The following is a 16,942-nucleotide window of genomic DNA, read 5'->3' on the forward strand; positions in this document are numbered from 1 at the left end:
ATAACTATTAAATAGTAATTTTTTTTTTAATAAAATATAAAATGCGCTGGTAATTTAATAAATTTTATTTGATGTCCGCTCGATTTGCGTAGTTGGGCTTCAGTAAATCCACTAATAGCTAGGCCTAGGCTCTCTAGCCACTCGCTCTCTAATTATTTTTTTTAGTCCATATTTCTTTTTTTTTTTTTTCATAGCTAATTGGGTGAGAAGTAGGGAAATAAAAACCGATGACTATAAAATTTTCAAATATGTATTACTAATTCATTTTTCTTAACAAAATATTACCAATTTATTTAGCAAGCCATATTTCATTTTTAAGCTCTATTTGTTATGGGATTTATATATAAAATATTTTTTAATAATAAATAGCTTATTTATTTAATGATAATATTAATTACATAATTTTTATCTAAATCTAATTTATGTAAACTTGCATTATATATATATATGTTCGATCTATAAAAAAAAAAAAAAAAATCTTACTCACCTTGAGACTTATAGCAGTAATGTGCGAAATTTCAAGCCTTACCACAGTAGAAAGAAAGAACAATTGCCTTTAAATGCAATACCAAAAGAAACAAAATCCACAGGCTCTAAACACATACCACCATTAAGAACCAGGAAGAAACATGTCCTTGTCCATACATATATTTAGAGCACAGAAACAACAGAAGGAGAGTTCTAAAAGAGAAAAAAAAAAAATCCAGAACCTAATTTAAACTCGCTGTCATGATGATCAGATAACTACCTTCAAGCCTTGAGCATGAGCCTGAGCCTGAGCCTGAGCCTGAGCCTGAAACTCCAGTCCAGATCATGTCATGAAAGCGAAGAGAAAAGAGAGAAAATGCCAAAGGATTGAGGTTGCCCTGTGGGAGAAGTTTGTCTCTCCCAAAATTTTGTCTGACAAAATCTATACGTCGCCTTGCATATTTAGCCACCTCCCACCACCCACTAAACCATTACAGCCATGGTGGGTGATGTGGGTTCATAGCTTTTAGCTTGGTGGGGTTCAGGAGGTGGCACCAATGCTAAGAGAAACACCTAGCCATCAGCTTGAAGCAGCTCATAGCATGCTATATATATATATATATATATATATATATATAAAGAAGTAGATGGTGATCAATAGAGAATTTGTAGATATTTATATACTTATAATTCTATAGGTTTCTTCTCCTATGGGTTATCAATGGCCGCATCTTCCAAGGGATATGCTTCAACCACCTCCTCCATGCTCCACAAATCATCACAGCTTTACTTCTTTTTCTGCATTATTCTTTTTTCCATATATCTTGCCATTCTCACAGCTCAACTCTGTATTCCTCACGCGCTCCAATGGATATGGCCAACATGGCAAGCCATGGAGCCAACAAGTGTCGAAAATGTTCAACCCATGCAGGCGCGTGATGACACTGCGAGATACTGAGATAGGTCTAAGCTTGTTTCAACGTCTTATTATAATGTTCCTGCAATTGCTTTTCTGTTTTGTCTCCATTACTTCTGTTACAAAAGCAAAGTTTCTTACACTGTTTATTAAAAAAAGAAAAAAAAAAAAGAAAAAGAATGGAAGCTATTTGGATTTTGAAATGACACGTGAAAGTCACAAGAGAAAATGGAGTGATGAATGGACTTAGACAAGGGTGCCAAGAGCGGAGGAAAGAAGGATTATACCTAATAATATTAATAATTAGGATCAGCATTAAGATGTTATTGATTTTAATTGGTTGCTCAGATTTGCATAGAGCATTGTAGGGTCCACATTAAAGTTGGAGCATAAGCATAATTATGGGACTAAATTGAACTTTGAGCATAGTCCAAAGTATAGGCCTATTGGAGGATGATGTCAACTTCAAGAAAGGGATAAAGCTCTTTACAGAAATTTCCAAGAATTTCCAAGAAGCTGATACTCGCATCGATTTGGAATTCTCTTGTTTAAACTTTCACTCGTTTGGGCGGGAGGCAGCTTTTGAAATGAATTAGACCTAATCTAAATTTAACGAGTGAAAAGATGTATTGAATTCTAAATCAATTTGAAAAAAAGAGTCTTCTATCTATTAAAAGGATATTTTATAAGAGTTTTAGACACTCCTCTTATTGAACTTACTTTTAGAGTAAATTAAGTTTGATATAAATTTAATCGTTACGTTTATATGAACTTACTTTTAGAGTAAATTAGATTTGATATAAATTTAACCGTTACATATTTATATAAACGTACGAAATCGAATTTAAGCCGAATTAGAATGAAGTTGATTAGAGAAATTGAGAGTTTGATTTGCCCCTGAACCGAAAGCAGACTGGTGGCCATCCCTATCCTATCTGTTTGGCAAAAATGAAAGGAAGCTGGAATTTGGAATTACTTGGAGACAAAGCAAGAATCAATATGGAAAATAAAGTATTGCTTCAAAAGTTCCATATTTAAATAGACCCTTCAGAAATAGGAAGAAGCACAGAATCAGAAAACTCTAGCTAATAAGTGCAAGAGTTTAATATGGAATTCTTATCCCTAAATAAATTATAACCTTAATTTTAACTTTCTAAATGGGATTATAATTAGTTGATATATCCTTTATATTGAACTTATATTAAAAACTGGATACCTACACCCAAAAAGAGTATATACAGCAAATTAAAGCTCGAAATTGTACCAAAAAGAATAAAAAAAAAGCCTATATAATTAAATAGATTTTATGACTTCACAACCAAAAATGATTGTTAAAATTGGGTATTTTCAAACTTGAACCATAATTGATTATTTGCAACAAACACACTCAGCCTCCTCTTGCTAGCAGGAAGAAGACATTTATATCTAAGATTAAAAAAAAAAATCTTTAATTTACCATTTTATTTTGAAGATTTCAAGTCCTGATATCAGCTCTGCAGCAAAAAGGTCTAAAGTGGTAGTCTACTCAGAAAACCAGTAATTTCAAACAATCTGATTATCCAAGAACTTCTCTGTCTACAGCAGAAGTGTATGATTGTGGCTTACATAAGGCATCAATGGATTAAGTTTGTCTGGTGGAAGCATATTCTTCTTTTCATATTTGATTATAAATACAGCATATTCCCACAGATCATAAAGTAGACTATGTATATAAATATATATATATATAGCCAAGTAATTTCTCCCAAAATGATCATTTTTAAGCATACCCAAATGGACTAATTAATGAATAATGAAGCATTCAATATGAAGAAAAGAACAATGGAACCTGAGACCCCCAAGATTTCTTGAGTTTCTTACAAGAAAATTTTAAGAGAAAAAGGTCCAAAGCAGATCTCTGATTTATTATAGTGGGTCTAGCAATCAGCTGCTCTTCTCCTACAAAAGCAAAACCTTGGATTATTTTTTGGACTAATTTAATTAATGGGTTTAAGTTTAACTTCTTCTCAAGTAAAAGAATCCTAACCCTTTTATCCTCTATAAAACTATAACAAGAATTTGATCACAGCTATCTCCAAACTCATCAGTTCCTTTACAATGGCTAATAGTGTTTCCACCCAACCACCGGCTGCAGCCACGCCAGGCCACTCAAGTCTGCTTCGAGTCATAGCTATGGTGATACTAGCCCTGATAGTCCTTATGGGTCTAGCTGTGCTAATCACTTGGCTAATAATCAAGCCTAAACAGCTCGTTTACACCATTGAAAATGGCACAGTGAGTAACTTCAACCTCAACTACAACCACCTCAATGCTTCATTTGATTTTAAGATTACGGTTCATAACCCTAATAGAAGAGTGTCTGTATACTATGATTCCTTTGATGTTTCTTTATCTTATGATGATCAAACCATTGCTTTCAATACCCTTGAGCCATTTCATCAACCCAGAAGAAATGTGACTCAGCTAGAGACAAAGGTTGAAGCTAGAGATGCTGCATTGTCTGGTGGCTTGTCTAAAGACTTGAGACACGAGAAACAATCAGGCAAGATTCAGTTAGATGTCAGGATTAAGGCAAGGATTCGGTTTAAGGTTGGAATATGGAAGACCAAGCATCGAACTCTTAGAGTTTTGTGTCCTTCTGTGATTGCTCACTTCTCCTCTTCAAAGATTTCTCAGAGGACTTACTGTGATATAGATTACTGAAGTGTCAATTTGATTTATTTATAGGGATGACTCTTAGTTAGGTTCTTGATTATCTATTCTATCTTTGTGTTTGTCTTCTTTGATTTCTTTTTATATCTGTTTTTTCTTGATATTGGTGACTTGATTTTATTATTTTTCTTACTTTTTTTTTTATAAATTTGGTGTGAGTTTCTTATATGGCTATTGCGTTTCTTGTATTAAAAGGGATTGATTTTTGTGTATTTAAATATAATTAAGGTGTTGTCATCATTTTTATTTTTAAATTTTTAAAATATATTAATACGATTCGAGTTAAATAAAAATTCTCATAATTGATTATAAAGTTTTTTAAAGAGGTAAAATATTTCGAGTTCGAATTTCAATTAAAATCGTGTTATATTTGTTTAATTTATCTTATTCCTATAATTTTTTTTTTAAAAAAAAAACAATACATTGGAAAGTGGGGACCCAAAGTGTGTTGAATTGTTGTTCCTTGGTAAGATATCATACATTAGTGAGGCCCATTAGGTTAGGGAAATGGGCTATGGGCTTTTGTCAAAGAGCCACTTGGTCACCTAGGGCATAAACTAAGGGGTTGGGCCTCAGTATAAACTGAAAAGCAAAATTCATAAATAATTAGGTTCCGTTTGTTCATGGAAAATATTTTGTTGAAAAATATTTTTTATATAAAATACTTTCAATAGAGCACGTTTTCTAAAAAACATATTTTTCAAATAAACGGAATTAAAGAAAAAAAAGGAAGAGAGAACTAAAGGGTGAGATGATATAGATATTTGGAGAAAATGGGAATAGAGGGATACCTTTCACTCCAAGTGAAAACAATTACATCCAAAAATGCCAACTATAGAAAAGGACTGCTCCTAATCACACATCAAATACATAGATTTGAATTGTGATATTGAAAACACCTTTAATTTTAATATTGAGTGTAATTTATACATTTGCATTTGATGCTTTGTTGCTTGTGCCTATAATATATAATCAATGAGGAAATTAAGACTAATTACTCTTTTATTTTAATTAAATTAAAACGATTCTATATAAACTTTAAATTAATTAAATTAGTTTAAATTAATTTGAAATCAAATTAAAATCGAGTAATTTAGTTTACTGTGAGATTAAATCTCGACTAATATTGAATTAGATTGAACTCAACTACTCATGAAAAATTCTTTTTAGATATGGTTTATAGTCAAAAGCAGGAGGGGAGAATTAAAGGGAAAGAGTAACTTAAACAGAAATGCCAGATAAGATATGACCCAATATGACTGCTACAATACCACCTAAGCATTTCTTAAATCCAATATGTGTTATTTTGGCAATAAAAAGAAATGCAGGATATTTTTCTTCAGGCAGAAGTTTTAGCATGATATAAAAAAGGCCAAACCCATGTTTTGGGACCCTAAAGAGGATGGGTCCAAGTGCTCATCCAACCTCTTTACAAAATGTACATACAATGATTTGATATTGTAGCCTTAAAAGCCACCATTTCTGGGTGGCTGTTCTCACTGTTTCAGACCCCTCCATGGCTCCATCTTTTTCATCATTTTTATCTGCATCAAGTGTTTGCTATAGGATAAGAGAAACAAAACCCTAGGTATTCATTATGCCAACAAGGAAACCCAAATTCTTTAACAATGTTAGAGATACTTTGTACCCTTTAATGTTTATATTACCATTTCAAATATATCAAGAGATAAGATGGACTCTGACTATAAATGAATTACGTTTTTATACTTTTTAATAAATTTATCCGTATAAATTTAAATTAATCAGATTTATTAGATCTCTATAATTTAAAAATAATTTTAATATCACTAAATAAAAATATATGAATATAACTTGAACATATAGATTGAGAAATTTATCATCACACAAGGATCCATCAAGTGAAAGACAAGCAACCTAACTCATAGAACCATTTCCATTGGATGCATATCTATAATTCTATAACCCCATGTCTCAATGTTAATGGACACACATGTGTGATATTATCTTTAAACAAAGGCCCATCAAGCTTCAATTATACTTTTTTTTTCTACCACTTTCTTAATTCTTTTCGTTTGTCTTTTTCCTCAACACTTAAGAGATTAACATGTTTATGTTTATTTGATAGTTGTTTGTTGTTGCTCTTCTCTTAAAACTCAACTTCATCTCTTGTCCCCTCTTAGCAACTCTCAGTGGGCACTTCAAATTAGCTAGCTAACAACTACCCATGTTGTACAATTATGAGGAAGATTCTCCTTTATGTTTCTTTGGAGCTTAGATCCATGCAAGTTTGTACATTAAGATGAAGTACAAATTGTTGAGTTGTAATCATGGATTCTATGCCACCTTTCTTTAAAATACATAATTTTTTGCTAGATATTTTTTCCCTTGTTTATTAGTGAAGTTTTGAGTTAATTTCATGTTTTCAAGTTTAAATATTTTTTTTATTAAAGATCATTAGATATATTTCTGTTAAAAATCTAATAATCACATGAAAAGAAATTAATACACCAATTATGTTCACGGCGATTAGAAATTTTTTATTTTTCTGTAAATTTTTTAATATAATACATTAAGAAAATATTATATTTATATATTTAAAAAAAATATAAAAAGATAAAATAATTTTTAAAAAAATTCATCTCAGAGGCTCTACCTCCAAACCTCGACTTTTGGGTGGCCAACTCAGTCAACTTAGCGTAAAATTAAATCTGCAACTGTTGATATAATTTACTGTTCATAATATATTATTAGACTTTATATCTTAATAATTTTTTCTTATTTTAACTTAACTTAGAATGAATCAAAACTAAAATTATGCTTAATATAAGCTAATTAAAATTGAGGGAAAAAAATGGTCGAATTAAATTAAATTAAAAAAAATAACTTTGAGAAAGCGTAGAATGTTGGTATTGTTCCATAGATTGTACATGTGAGTATTAAAGTAGATTCATATATATTATATTATCAATAGTAATTTAGTTATCAGTGAATGGCACGTAGAGTCAATTTTTAAAATCGAGAGATTTTTGAGTTCAAAATTCAAATTGAACTAATTGTATTATATAAGATGCGGATTCGATTAGGTGCATATATGATTTGGTAGCATGTAGCTAGCCAAGTATCCAACAGTATCAACTTTCAAAATCATCAGTACCCACCTCATGGCTCGATCATTTTCACTATACATGTGCCCTTTAAGCCCTAGTTTTTAATTATTTCATCAACTCACCTCCCTTGATTCATGGCTGGCCACGAAGTTGTGGTCTTAAAGCCCCTTAAATAATGCAACCCTATAAGCTTCACTTGGTTCAGAGGTTGAACTAACCAACAGACCAATTCAGTCAATGCATTTCTCCAAATTTCTATATATTTTTCTGATTTTTTATTATGATTAATCATTATATATTAAGACTGCATGATTGATTTGCTGTTGGTAATACATGTTCAAGACACACCAACGTGGTCTAATTAACAATTCTATCATGCATGAGTCATTATTGAATAATTTTTTCTATTATTATATCATTTGAATAAGTTTTCATTATCCTTAAAATAAAAAATAATAAAAATTGAAAAAGACAATTTCTTTATACAATATTCATAAAGTTTGATGGGTTTTGTCTTGTATTATCTATTTCATTTTTATATATAAAAAATCATATAGATTAGTCTAGTTATTGCTTTATTATTCAAAATTTGACTCAATTAAAATATCACTCATAAATGATTTAATGAACATAATTTAATAAGAAAATATCTTATTGATAAAATTTTGAAAAATTTTATTATGATTGTTGGGTGATTTAATTAATGGGTATTGCTTAAAACTTGAGTTGATATTATAGAAAAATGGGTAATCATCATCCTTAAGTATGAAACTTGGATGGTGGATGATGAAATGACAACTAAAAAAATTCAAATTTCAGGAAAGAAGTGGACCAAATTTTCACATGCTTGCAATTGAAAATTGCAAATGTGTTTGTTTCTTACTTTTTGGTTAAAGTAAAATTGGGATTCTTTCTATTAAAGGTGTTAAGTGTAAGTGTAAGTTAGCAAAATAAACTCAAAAACCCAAAAAGTGAAAAATTTTTAAACTAGAAATTCAAAGAGAGGTAGTTATGAGTTGCAATCCTTTAACCAACTAAAAAATTTGTTGGTGGTTGCTGAAGGACCAAGAAGACTCAAAGTATATATAAGTATAAAAGTAAGCAAAGGCTTTTTGCTCCCAAAAGTCAAGTGTACTTGACTATGCACCTTTTCTTCTTATTAATTATTATATTTAATACCCATAAAATGATGTTCATCTTTGGAAATTGCTTTAATATTTTTTTAATCTATTGAAATTTTGTGCCTTTTTTATGTGATTTATAAAATAAAATGGAGGCCCTAACTGGGTATTTACTCAAACTGAAAAGTGGATTTATACAGTTTACTTTTTTGTATTTTATAATTATTAATATTTTTATTTATTTACACTGGATTTTATTCCACAACAAGGAAATTAAGTTAAATTTTAAGGTGTCTCAAGTTTAATCTCTCATTCTTATAAAAAAATGTATTTTAAAAAAATTAAAGACTAATTCATTTTCAAATTATTTGGCATAACAATTTACATTAATTTGTAGTAAATAAAAATTATATTTATAATATATCCATACTTTGATTTAAAATTGATTTGTTGTAAATTTGATTATGCTTTTTTTTTTTTTTCACTATATTGTGGTCCATTTAAAATGTAAGCTTATTTCTTACATTTCATGAACCTAACTCACCTGCCCAAAAGAAAGATTTTAATGTATTGAAGTTCACACCACATTATAGGTAGAGAGCTTTCATGACAACCTATTTCACTTGATTTAGACTTTAAATTAACTCTTACACACAATGTGTTTGTACAATTCATACAAATAATTAAAATAAATGATATTTATTAATAAAAATTATATTACTTTTCACATTTAAATTTAAATTTAAATTTAAATTAATAAAAAATTATTTTTAATGGGTATAGAAACACTTTTGTGAAATTTCTTAATTTTTATTGTCTGTTTTACTCAATTCTATACTTACCCTTTATTGTTAACTTTTGAAATACGATATTTTTTAAATAAAAAATTATGAGTATGAAAATTTAAATATACAGCTATGAAATGAGTGATGTTTATTTAGTTATTGAATCAAATCAGACTTAATTGTTTTACAAATGCTTAAATGTTTAATAAAATGCATGAAAAACATGTATTTTAATTTCTTGAAATTATTATTTTTGGGTAAATCTAATTATATGAAAGAGTTCTAAGCTAAGATCTGATACAAATAATTGTATAGCCATAATGCTTGTCCAGTGGCAATGACCGAGACACAAAGGGTAGGATCAGAGCAGATATTTTAAGCTTTGAGAGTTCTTTTCTCAGGAAGATTTTTATAATTTTATAAATAATTAAAATCTCATATATATATATATAAATTATTATTTGAAAATTATCATAATAATTGCACAAAAACACAAGATTTAATCACATAATAATGTAGCTAATTACCTTAATTTTTGAGCTAAAAGCTAAGTACAAATCAAAATCTCTTTAACATGTTTTCTCTCAGTGTCCTCTAATGAAGACAAATTACTAAGGCTTTCTTCCACTTTCCTGGAATGAGCCTCTAATCAACCTTGTTATAAAAAGTTCTCTTTTAAATAGCCGTTATTTCCCACTCGTAACGGTTAAACTCGCCGTCACGTGCCGTTAATACTCCCGTCACTTAAACTTCCATTATTGCCCCTCCGCAAATAAAGCCAAAGATGAACGGAACCGATTAGCTTCCAGTGGCGCCGTATGGACCGGAGAGTGAAAAGCGACAGCGATTGATCCGGTGTCGTTTAGTTCGTGCTTTCAGCTTCTTCATCAATTTTTCACTCCCCCTTGAGCCCCGCTCAAGATTTGAGAAATTTCCACAAAGAAAAGTACGCTGCCACGTGTCAAACCCTTGCGGCTCCTTCGTTACCTCAAATATATTTTTAAAAGTTTAGACGTTAGTGTTACGGTAAGGTTTATGGGCTTAAGACTGTGAAATGATGACGTGTCCACCTTCCCATTTATTGCTCTAAAATAAATCTCTTCCCTCTCTCTTTCTCTCTGTTTTCTCTCATTTCTCTCTCTTGACGTTTCTCTCTTTCTTCACACTTCTTTCTCTCTCTTTTGCTAGGGTTTCGTTTTCTTTACTTCGAAATCATCAAGGGAAGAGCTTCAGTGGTAAGTTTTGGAGTGGTTTTATATGATTAGTTCTAGGAGTTCTCTTCGATGTATTTAAAAATGGAGCGTTTGCTCTTGTTTTAGATGGTTTGAGTTGTTTGATTTGGTTTTCTGTTGAGGGAATTTGATTTGGCAGAGCTTTTGTAATGTTGGTTTGAGTAATGGTTTTCGGTTCTTGTTTGCGGTTTGTTTGGTTGCTGAGAAAGGTGAGAAAACGAATGGGAAATAAATTGTTATGGATTTTTGGAATTCAGCTGCTTGATATGAGTTCGTTAAATTGGAGGTCGTTATGTATTGGTTTGCTAACAATGGAAAATGTGAAGTATAAGGTTTCGCTTTCTCACCTTTTCGTGCATTTTCTCAGCGACCAAACAGAGGCCAGAGGGATTGGGAATTGAACGGATTCTTATATTTTGTTTTGGTGACTTACCTGAGTGGATGAGGCTACTGCATCAGCCTACCACATGATGGGGACTCTTATTTGATTTTTTTCCTTTTATTTTTCTTATTATTCCTTGTAACCAAACAGTGGATTAGCAATTCAATGAGCCTTTGGCTCTTGTACTGTTGAGGTTTGGATTTAGGTAGCTTTTTCTTTTTGTGAAACTTTTATCAAGGTATCAAAATTGGAGTACTTTCAATATTTTTTGCTTTATTATTATTATTATTGTTTTTATAAAGTTCTATAGCACCTATGCTAAGAGTAGAGAAGTGATGTTATTTTTATTGATGCAGGAAGGAGACTTCTGTGGAGAGGTTTTCTCGTGAAGAATTGAAAAGTTTAATGCTGATTCCCTTTGGTGTCTACATTTGATTGCCTTCCTTTTGGCTTCTGAAGATTGATAATGATAAAGATCATGATTTGGAGGGTTGTTGATCTCATGTTATAAACTAATAGATACAATGATTTAAAAGCAATCTTCTGCATATATTTATTGCAAATAAATGCACTTTTTTTCATGCATTTTACAGCAGATGGTTGAGAGGTTTTGACTGTTTGTTTGGAATTTTGACTAATGGCTATTGCTGGTCCGCACAATGTTTCTGTACTTGATTCCTCATTCCTAAGAGAACCTCAATCAGAAGCTGTTCCAATAAGGAGTGATGGTAGTAGTGGTAGAACCCGGGCGTCATCGGTCCTGCAAATGTGGCGGGAGCTTGAGGATGTGCATGTGGTGAGTCATGCCCGAGAGCGATTTGGTGGGAGAGTGCTCAACAATAGAAGTGATGGAATGAGTTCTGATCTGTCAAGGATGGACATGTCTGAAATCCATGGTAGTGAGCACAGTGGCATCTCAGAGGATGTGACTGTGAGTGAGAATGACTATGCACAATGGTCTCCAGGTCCAATTGGGTCAGAGAATGGACAAGAAGATTCATCTGATCTGGGTGAGATTGCAAGGGAAAGGGTAAGGCAGATTTTTCAGGAATGGATGAACTGCGCTGCAAGGGAACGCACATCTAATATTTCCTGGAGGAGCACTAGTTCTAGAGCACAATGGCTTGGTGAAACTGAGCAGGAGAGGGTCAGAATTATAAGGGAGTGGGTACAAATGAACAACCGACAGAGAGGTACTTGCATTGACAATAGAGAAGAGCATGATGGTGAACTTGCAGGCCAAATAGAACAAGTTCTTGATGGATCAGTTGTTAACCCCAATGTAGGACAAACTGAGCATACACGGAGGGGCATACGTCGATTATGTGGCAGACAGGCTCTGCTCGATATGCTTAAAAAGGCTGAGAGAGAGAGGCAACATGAGCTTCAAGTTCTGTTGGAGCATCGGACTGTATCACAATTTGCTCATCGCAACCGCATTCAGGTGAGTTTCTTTAAAATGTCCTTCTGTTAGTCCTTGATGGATCTTGTTTCTTTCTTGGTTTGAACACTGTGTATGCTATTGTTTCTTATCTGTTTTTCAAAGTAACATATATCTTTAATGTATAAAACACACTTGAGTGGTTAGAGATTCTATTTCTAGATGTAAATTCTTGAGGGTAGTGCACTGGTATGGTATTCAGTGATATTTGAAAATATGATTTACACTCTCCTTGAAATGATTATTGTTTCCTGTTAAAGTCAAGCCTATTTCTCGTCTCATTGTTGTAATGCTGGCATATTTCAAGTTTGTCTCACTTTTGGGTTAAACCTTCTTGTAATTTGCTGTTGCAATATCTGACTTTGAGTTGGTTACTTTATTGTGTTTCTATTATTTGTGTTACTGATCCTTCTACATCGGTTTGCAGTCATTACTTAGAGGTAGGTTCTTGCGAAATGATAGAATAATTGAAGATAAGAGACCTCCATCAACAGCTGCAAGTGAACTGGGCTTACTGAGGCAAAGACATACAGTAGCTGATTTGAGGTATTTGGATCCTTGTGCACATCTTCAAATATGTTGTGCTCTCTCTCTCTCAAAGCACACATGCACTCACAAGAATTGTGATTACGGTCAATTAAAAGAGAATCTTAATTGATTATAGGAAAGAGAATGGATTCGCCATTATGAGCCTGTAATGTTCATAATTAATTATGGAGTTCTTGCAATTCTTTTAAAAGTATTATGTGATGAGGATTTGAAAATGGGGTTGCATTTGCTTGATAGGAAGGATTTCAATTTTGCTTGGAATTTTTTTTAAAGGGGATTGTTTCCTTGTCTTTGTTATTTAATCAAATTCAAATAGAAGAAATTTTATTTTAGACTTGCTTGTTTCTGAGAGATTTTGTATGCTCATCTAGTTGATTTTGGTTTCAGTATTTTGAAGTGTTCATTGTGTTCTGCTATTTAATTGAATACATAAACTTATTCATATTGTGATTTTCATCCGAGTGGAATATGCTTTTCTTTTTTTGGTTGCTTTCAAGGAATATTTCTATACAGGATGCTTGAAAAATCATAAAATTTGGTAACCCTTTTTCTAAAACAAGATATGTTTCAGAAATCTGTTGCTTATGTCCTAAAATTAAGACGTAGTCTTCCAGGCTGATCCAAAAATAGACTGAAAGAGTGATAGTCTGCATCCCAAATTGATATTTTCTGTCCTGTTGATTTCATAATTAACATTGTAGTTTAGTACATTCTATTAATGATAATATGCAAACTGTTTCTTCCTTGAAGGGAAGGGTTTTCCTCCAGATTGGACCATTCTATATGTGGTCAAGTAAGCAGCAGCACTTCTGATACTTCTTCTAACATTGAGATTAATGGTAATGAAAGTGAACAAATTCAAGCAAATAATTCACAACAGGTCGTTGATGAATTTTATGAACAAACTGAGTCGAATACCGAGGAAACTGACAACCATAGATTATCAGATGGTAAAACTGATTTAGGAAGTAATATCATTGATTATAAAAGTTCTCAGGAATCTACTTCTGCTTCAGAAGTGGGGTCAGGACAAGTTTCGGAGAATGAGATAAGTGACAGGCAACAAACCATGAGTACTGAGTTTGTTGAAAGCAGAGATGGTACTGGAGAAGAGGTGAATGCAAACTGGAGAGAAGTTACCAATGAAAATGTAGCTGGAGAGCATATTCCTCTGCCGTCAGCCGGTGAAGTATTTTCTCATCAATTAGAGCCAAATGGGAATGAAAGTTCTGCCCCCATCTTATCCAATCATGTGGATGATTTAGAAGGCAATGCAGTTGAAGATGCAAATCAGCATGGATCTGCTGCACTAGTGGAACAGTGGCAGAGTCAAGTTCTGGGAAGTGAAGATGGAGGCTCAGGGTCTAATGAATGGAGAGATAGTATTCACGATAACATTGATGGACATCAACAGGAAATTGCTGCTAATGAGTGGCTGGTAAATGATGATAGAGAAGAAGCCTCTGAGATGTGGCACCATGATGGTGGTTTTCGAGAGACCGTGCAAAGTTGGTTACAAGAGCCTTCTGAACAGGAATCTGTTCCTGTTGGGAGGATGGATCCTTTTTATTTATCTGATGATAATAATGTGTACAGTATGGAACTTAGGGAACTCCTTAATAGGTAAGGGTTTTATTATTGGAGGTCTTGTTCATTTGGCTAATTTAATTCAATGAAATGCTTGATCAAACTTTTGTTTTTGTTGTTTATGTTGTAGGAGAAGTGTTTCTACTCTTCTTCGTAGTGGTTTCCGTGAGAGTCTTGACCAATTGATACAATCTTACGTGGAAAGGCAAAGCCATGCTCCCCTTGATTGGGAACTGCAAGAAACATTGCCCACTTCAGTATCAGCAGAACAAGAGCAGCATAGTGGGGATCAGAATGAGGGTCAGCAAGATTCTGTTCAGAATTCTCCACACGCTCTACCTTCCTCATCAATTCCCCCTGTACAGCAGCTCTGGGACCAAGAAGCGCAGCATTTTCCATGGTCACAGCATGACATGCATCAACGCTTCGGAATTGTGCGTTTATTTTTCCTCAATGATTTTCAAAAGTTAGATTATTTTTACAACACATATAGAACGATTGAACACGTGCTCATCTTTCAGACATTTAACATTTAGCATATAGAAGCTAGAAAATTATGAAAAACTTGACGAGTTCTCTGGAAAGTTGAGTGTCTTTATACACAAATCATGAATTCGATATATTGGATGGGAATTAGGTTTAGACATTCAATGGTGAGATTATTTGTCTGTATGCAATTGCATGGCTTAGATTTTTCTTTCTCATCAGCACTGATTCTTTTTTTTTTCCCCCTTATTTTCTCAAGGACTGAAACTTTAATGTTGCAATGAGTTCTTGTTTCAACTATAACATGTTTTTTCATTTGGTGCAGGACTGGGACATCATTAATGATTTGAGGATTGACATGGCTAGGCTACAACAAAGAATGAATAACATGCAGAGGATGCTGGAAGCCTGCATGGACATGCAACTTGAGCTGCAGAGGTCAATTAGGCAAGAAGTTTCAGCTGCTCTGAATCGCTCAGCTGGTTCAGCAGGTGCATGCATGGAAGTTGATGCAATTTCTCATAATTTATGCTCACTCCATTTTACCTGATTCTTTTTAGGTCAAAATATAACTCGTTTGAGATATTGTCTGGGATGTAGTTTGTTAGTGTATAGTTTTCTGATTTTAATAGATATTTCTTCTCTCAGTTGATATTTTCCTTGAAGATAGGGTCACATAGATCATGATGACTTTTGAGTTAGCTTTAGCAGAAAGGTACTATTCATGTTGTTACTTTTTCATGTGAAGAACTATTCTTTGGACATGTTTGCTCCCAAATTTCGACTGTCATCTTTTTAGTACGTGCATCTACTTTTCCATACATGCAATGCACTTGATACATTTTCCACATTTGAGTATACTTTTTTTCCATAGGATTCTTTTATTGAAATTATCATTCCGGATGACAAATTTTTCATTAGTGATCATTTTGCCTCCTGCACTCTGTTGGGAGACTTAATTTGTCACTTGTGAATTGACCATCTAAATGCTTTTGTTCTATGGCAGGGATGTGCGAGAATGGTTTGCCAGAGGATAGATCTAAATGGGATCATGTGAGGAAAGGAATTTGCTGTGTCTGTGGTGATAGAAATATAGATTCTTTGCTGTACAGGTAAAATTTGAGCAGAATTATATGATTGTCTAATATTTGATTTGAAGCATAAATTAGCCAGAGAAGAATATGTATTATTTCTTGTTCATATAATTTTGCATTGTTTTGGATTTTTCTCATTGCAGATGTGGGCACATGTGCACATGTTCAACATGTGCAAATGAGTTGGTCCAAAAAGGAGATAAGTGTCCAATGTGTAGGGCACCTGTAATTGAGGTCATCCGTGCTTACTCCATCTTATAGTTTGATACTTGAAAAGGACAACGGGGGATCAGAAAGTAGAAGAAAAGAAATTCGGGTTAACAATACTGGGCAATTTCAGTTCTTGCTCTGGGACCTGGTCAGGTATTTATTATTTCCTGGGTTCTCATGCCATGATTTTGATACATATTGATTGTACGAGTGACTAGACAATGGGGGTCTTTTATTTGTCGTTTTAATTTGAATAAAGATTTTGAGTGGAAGAATCGTTTTATTATTAGCGCCGAGAAAGTTTTTGAAGGCAACTTTTTTATCCTGAGATGTACAAAGGATATATATGTGACTTGTGACCATTCCCTGATCCCTGACAGCTCCCACTTCTAGTGGGGTACCTAGCAATGGGCTTTTGCACAACGCTGTAAAGTTTATTTATAGCAACTTCATTAACTTGATTTCTTTGATTAACATATTGTATCCCCTGAAATTGCTCATTTTTATTGCTCAATTATTGGGAGATATGAGAGAGATGGAAAAAGATTATGCTTTGATTTTACCCTTCACAGGGCTTAAAATATTGACGCATTATGATAAAACTCAACATTTTATGACAAGGTTTAGTGATTTCCAACAAGAATCTGGGTTGATATTGAGAAATTAAAAGCTAATTATTTTGAGTCTAGTAAGAGAGACATGATTATCTACTAGGTCCTTGATAATAGATGTTACTTTTCCTATTCTTTTCTGTGTATGCCATTTCGGGTCACACAAAATAATCATGCCATGAAATTTTTGATACTGTAGTTGATTTGTGGTTATGGATTAGAAGACTGTTAGATGGGTTTGCATTAAGCTGAAAATGGA

General features: G+C 32.9%; 2 protein-coding genes across 3 annotated transcripts; both read left to right on the plus strand.

The window, feature by feature from the left end:
• Window positions 1-3,390: 3,390 nt before the first annotated feature.
• LOC110627007 (uncharacterized protein At1g08160) lies at window positions 3,391-4,336 on the plus strand. Its single transcript, XM_021773223.2, has one exon. It carries the CDS (start codon window positions 3,482-3,484, stop codon window positions 4,085-4,087), a length of 606 nt encoding a protein of 201 aa, XP_021628915.1. The 5' UTR covers window positions 3,391-3,481; the 3' UTR covers window positions 4,088-4,336.
• Window positions 4,337-10,171: 5,835 nt separating this feature from the next.
• Window positions 10,172-16,546, plus strand: LOC110626454. Of its 2 annotated transcripts, XR_006352547.1 has the most exons (9): window positions 10,172-10,326; window positions 11,062-12,149; window positions 12,574-12,692; window positions 13,446-14,318; window positions 14,413-14,716; window positions 15,094-15,259; window positions 15,417-15,483; window positions 15,775-15,880; window positions 16,006-16,051. XR_006352547.1 is itself a non-coding variant. In XM_043961811.1 (8 exons), exons 2-8 carry the CDS (start codon window positions 11,343-11,345, stop codon window positions 16,121-16,123), a joined length of 2,493 nt encoding a protein of 830 aa, XP_043817746.1. In that variant the 5' UTR covers window positions 10,172-10,326; window positions 11,062-11,342; the 3' UTR covers window positions 16,124-16,546. The 2 variants fall into 2 exon arrangements, 1 of the variants encoding a protein (XP_043817746.1); XM_043961811.1 differs by lacking the exon at window positions 15,417-15,483 and having other exon boundaries at window positions 16,006-16,546.
• Window positions 16,547-16,942: the final 396 nt, after the last annotated feature.

The sequence above is a fragment of the Manihot esculenta genome, chromosome 11 (assembly GCF_001659605.2).
Source record: "Manihot esculenta cultivar AM560-2 chromosome 11, M.esculenta_v8, whole genome shotgun sequence".
NCBI classification, from domain to species: domain Eukaryota; kingdom Viridiplantae; phylum Streptophyta; class Magnoliopsida; order Malpighiales; family Euphorbiaceae; genus Manihot; species Manihot esculenta.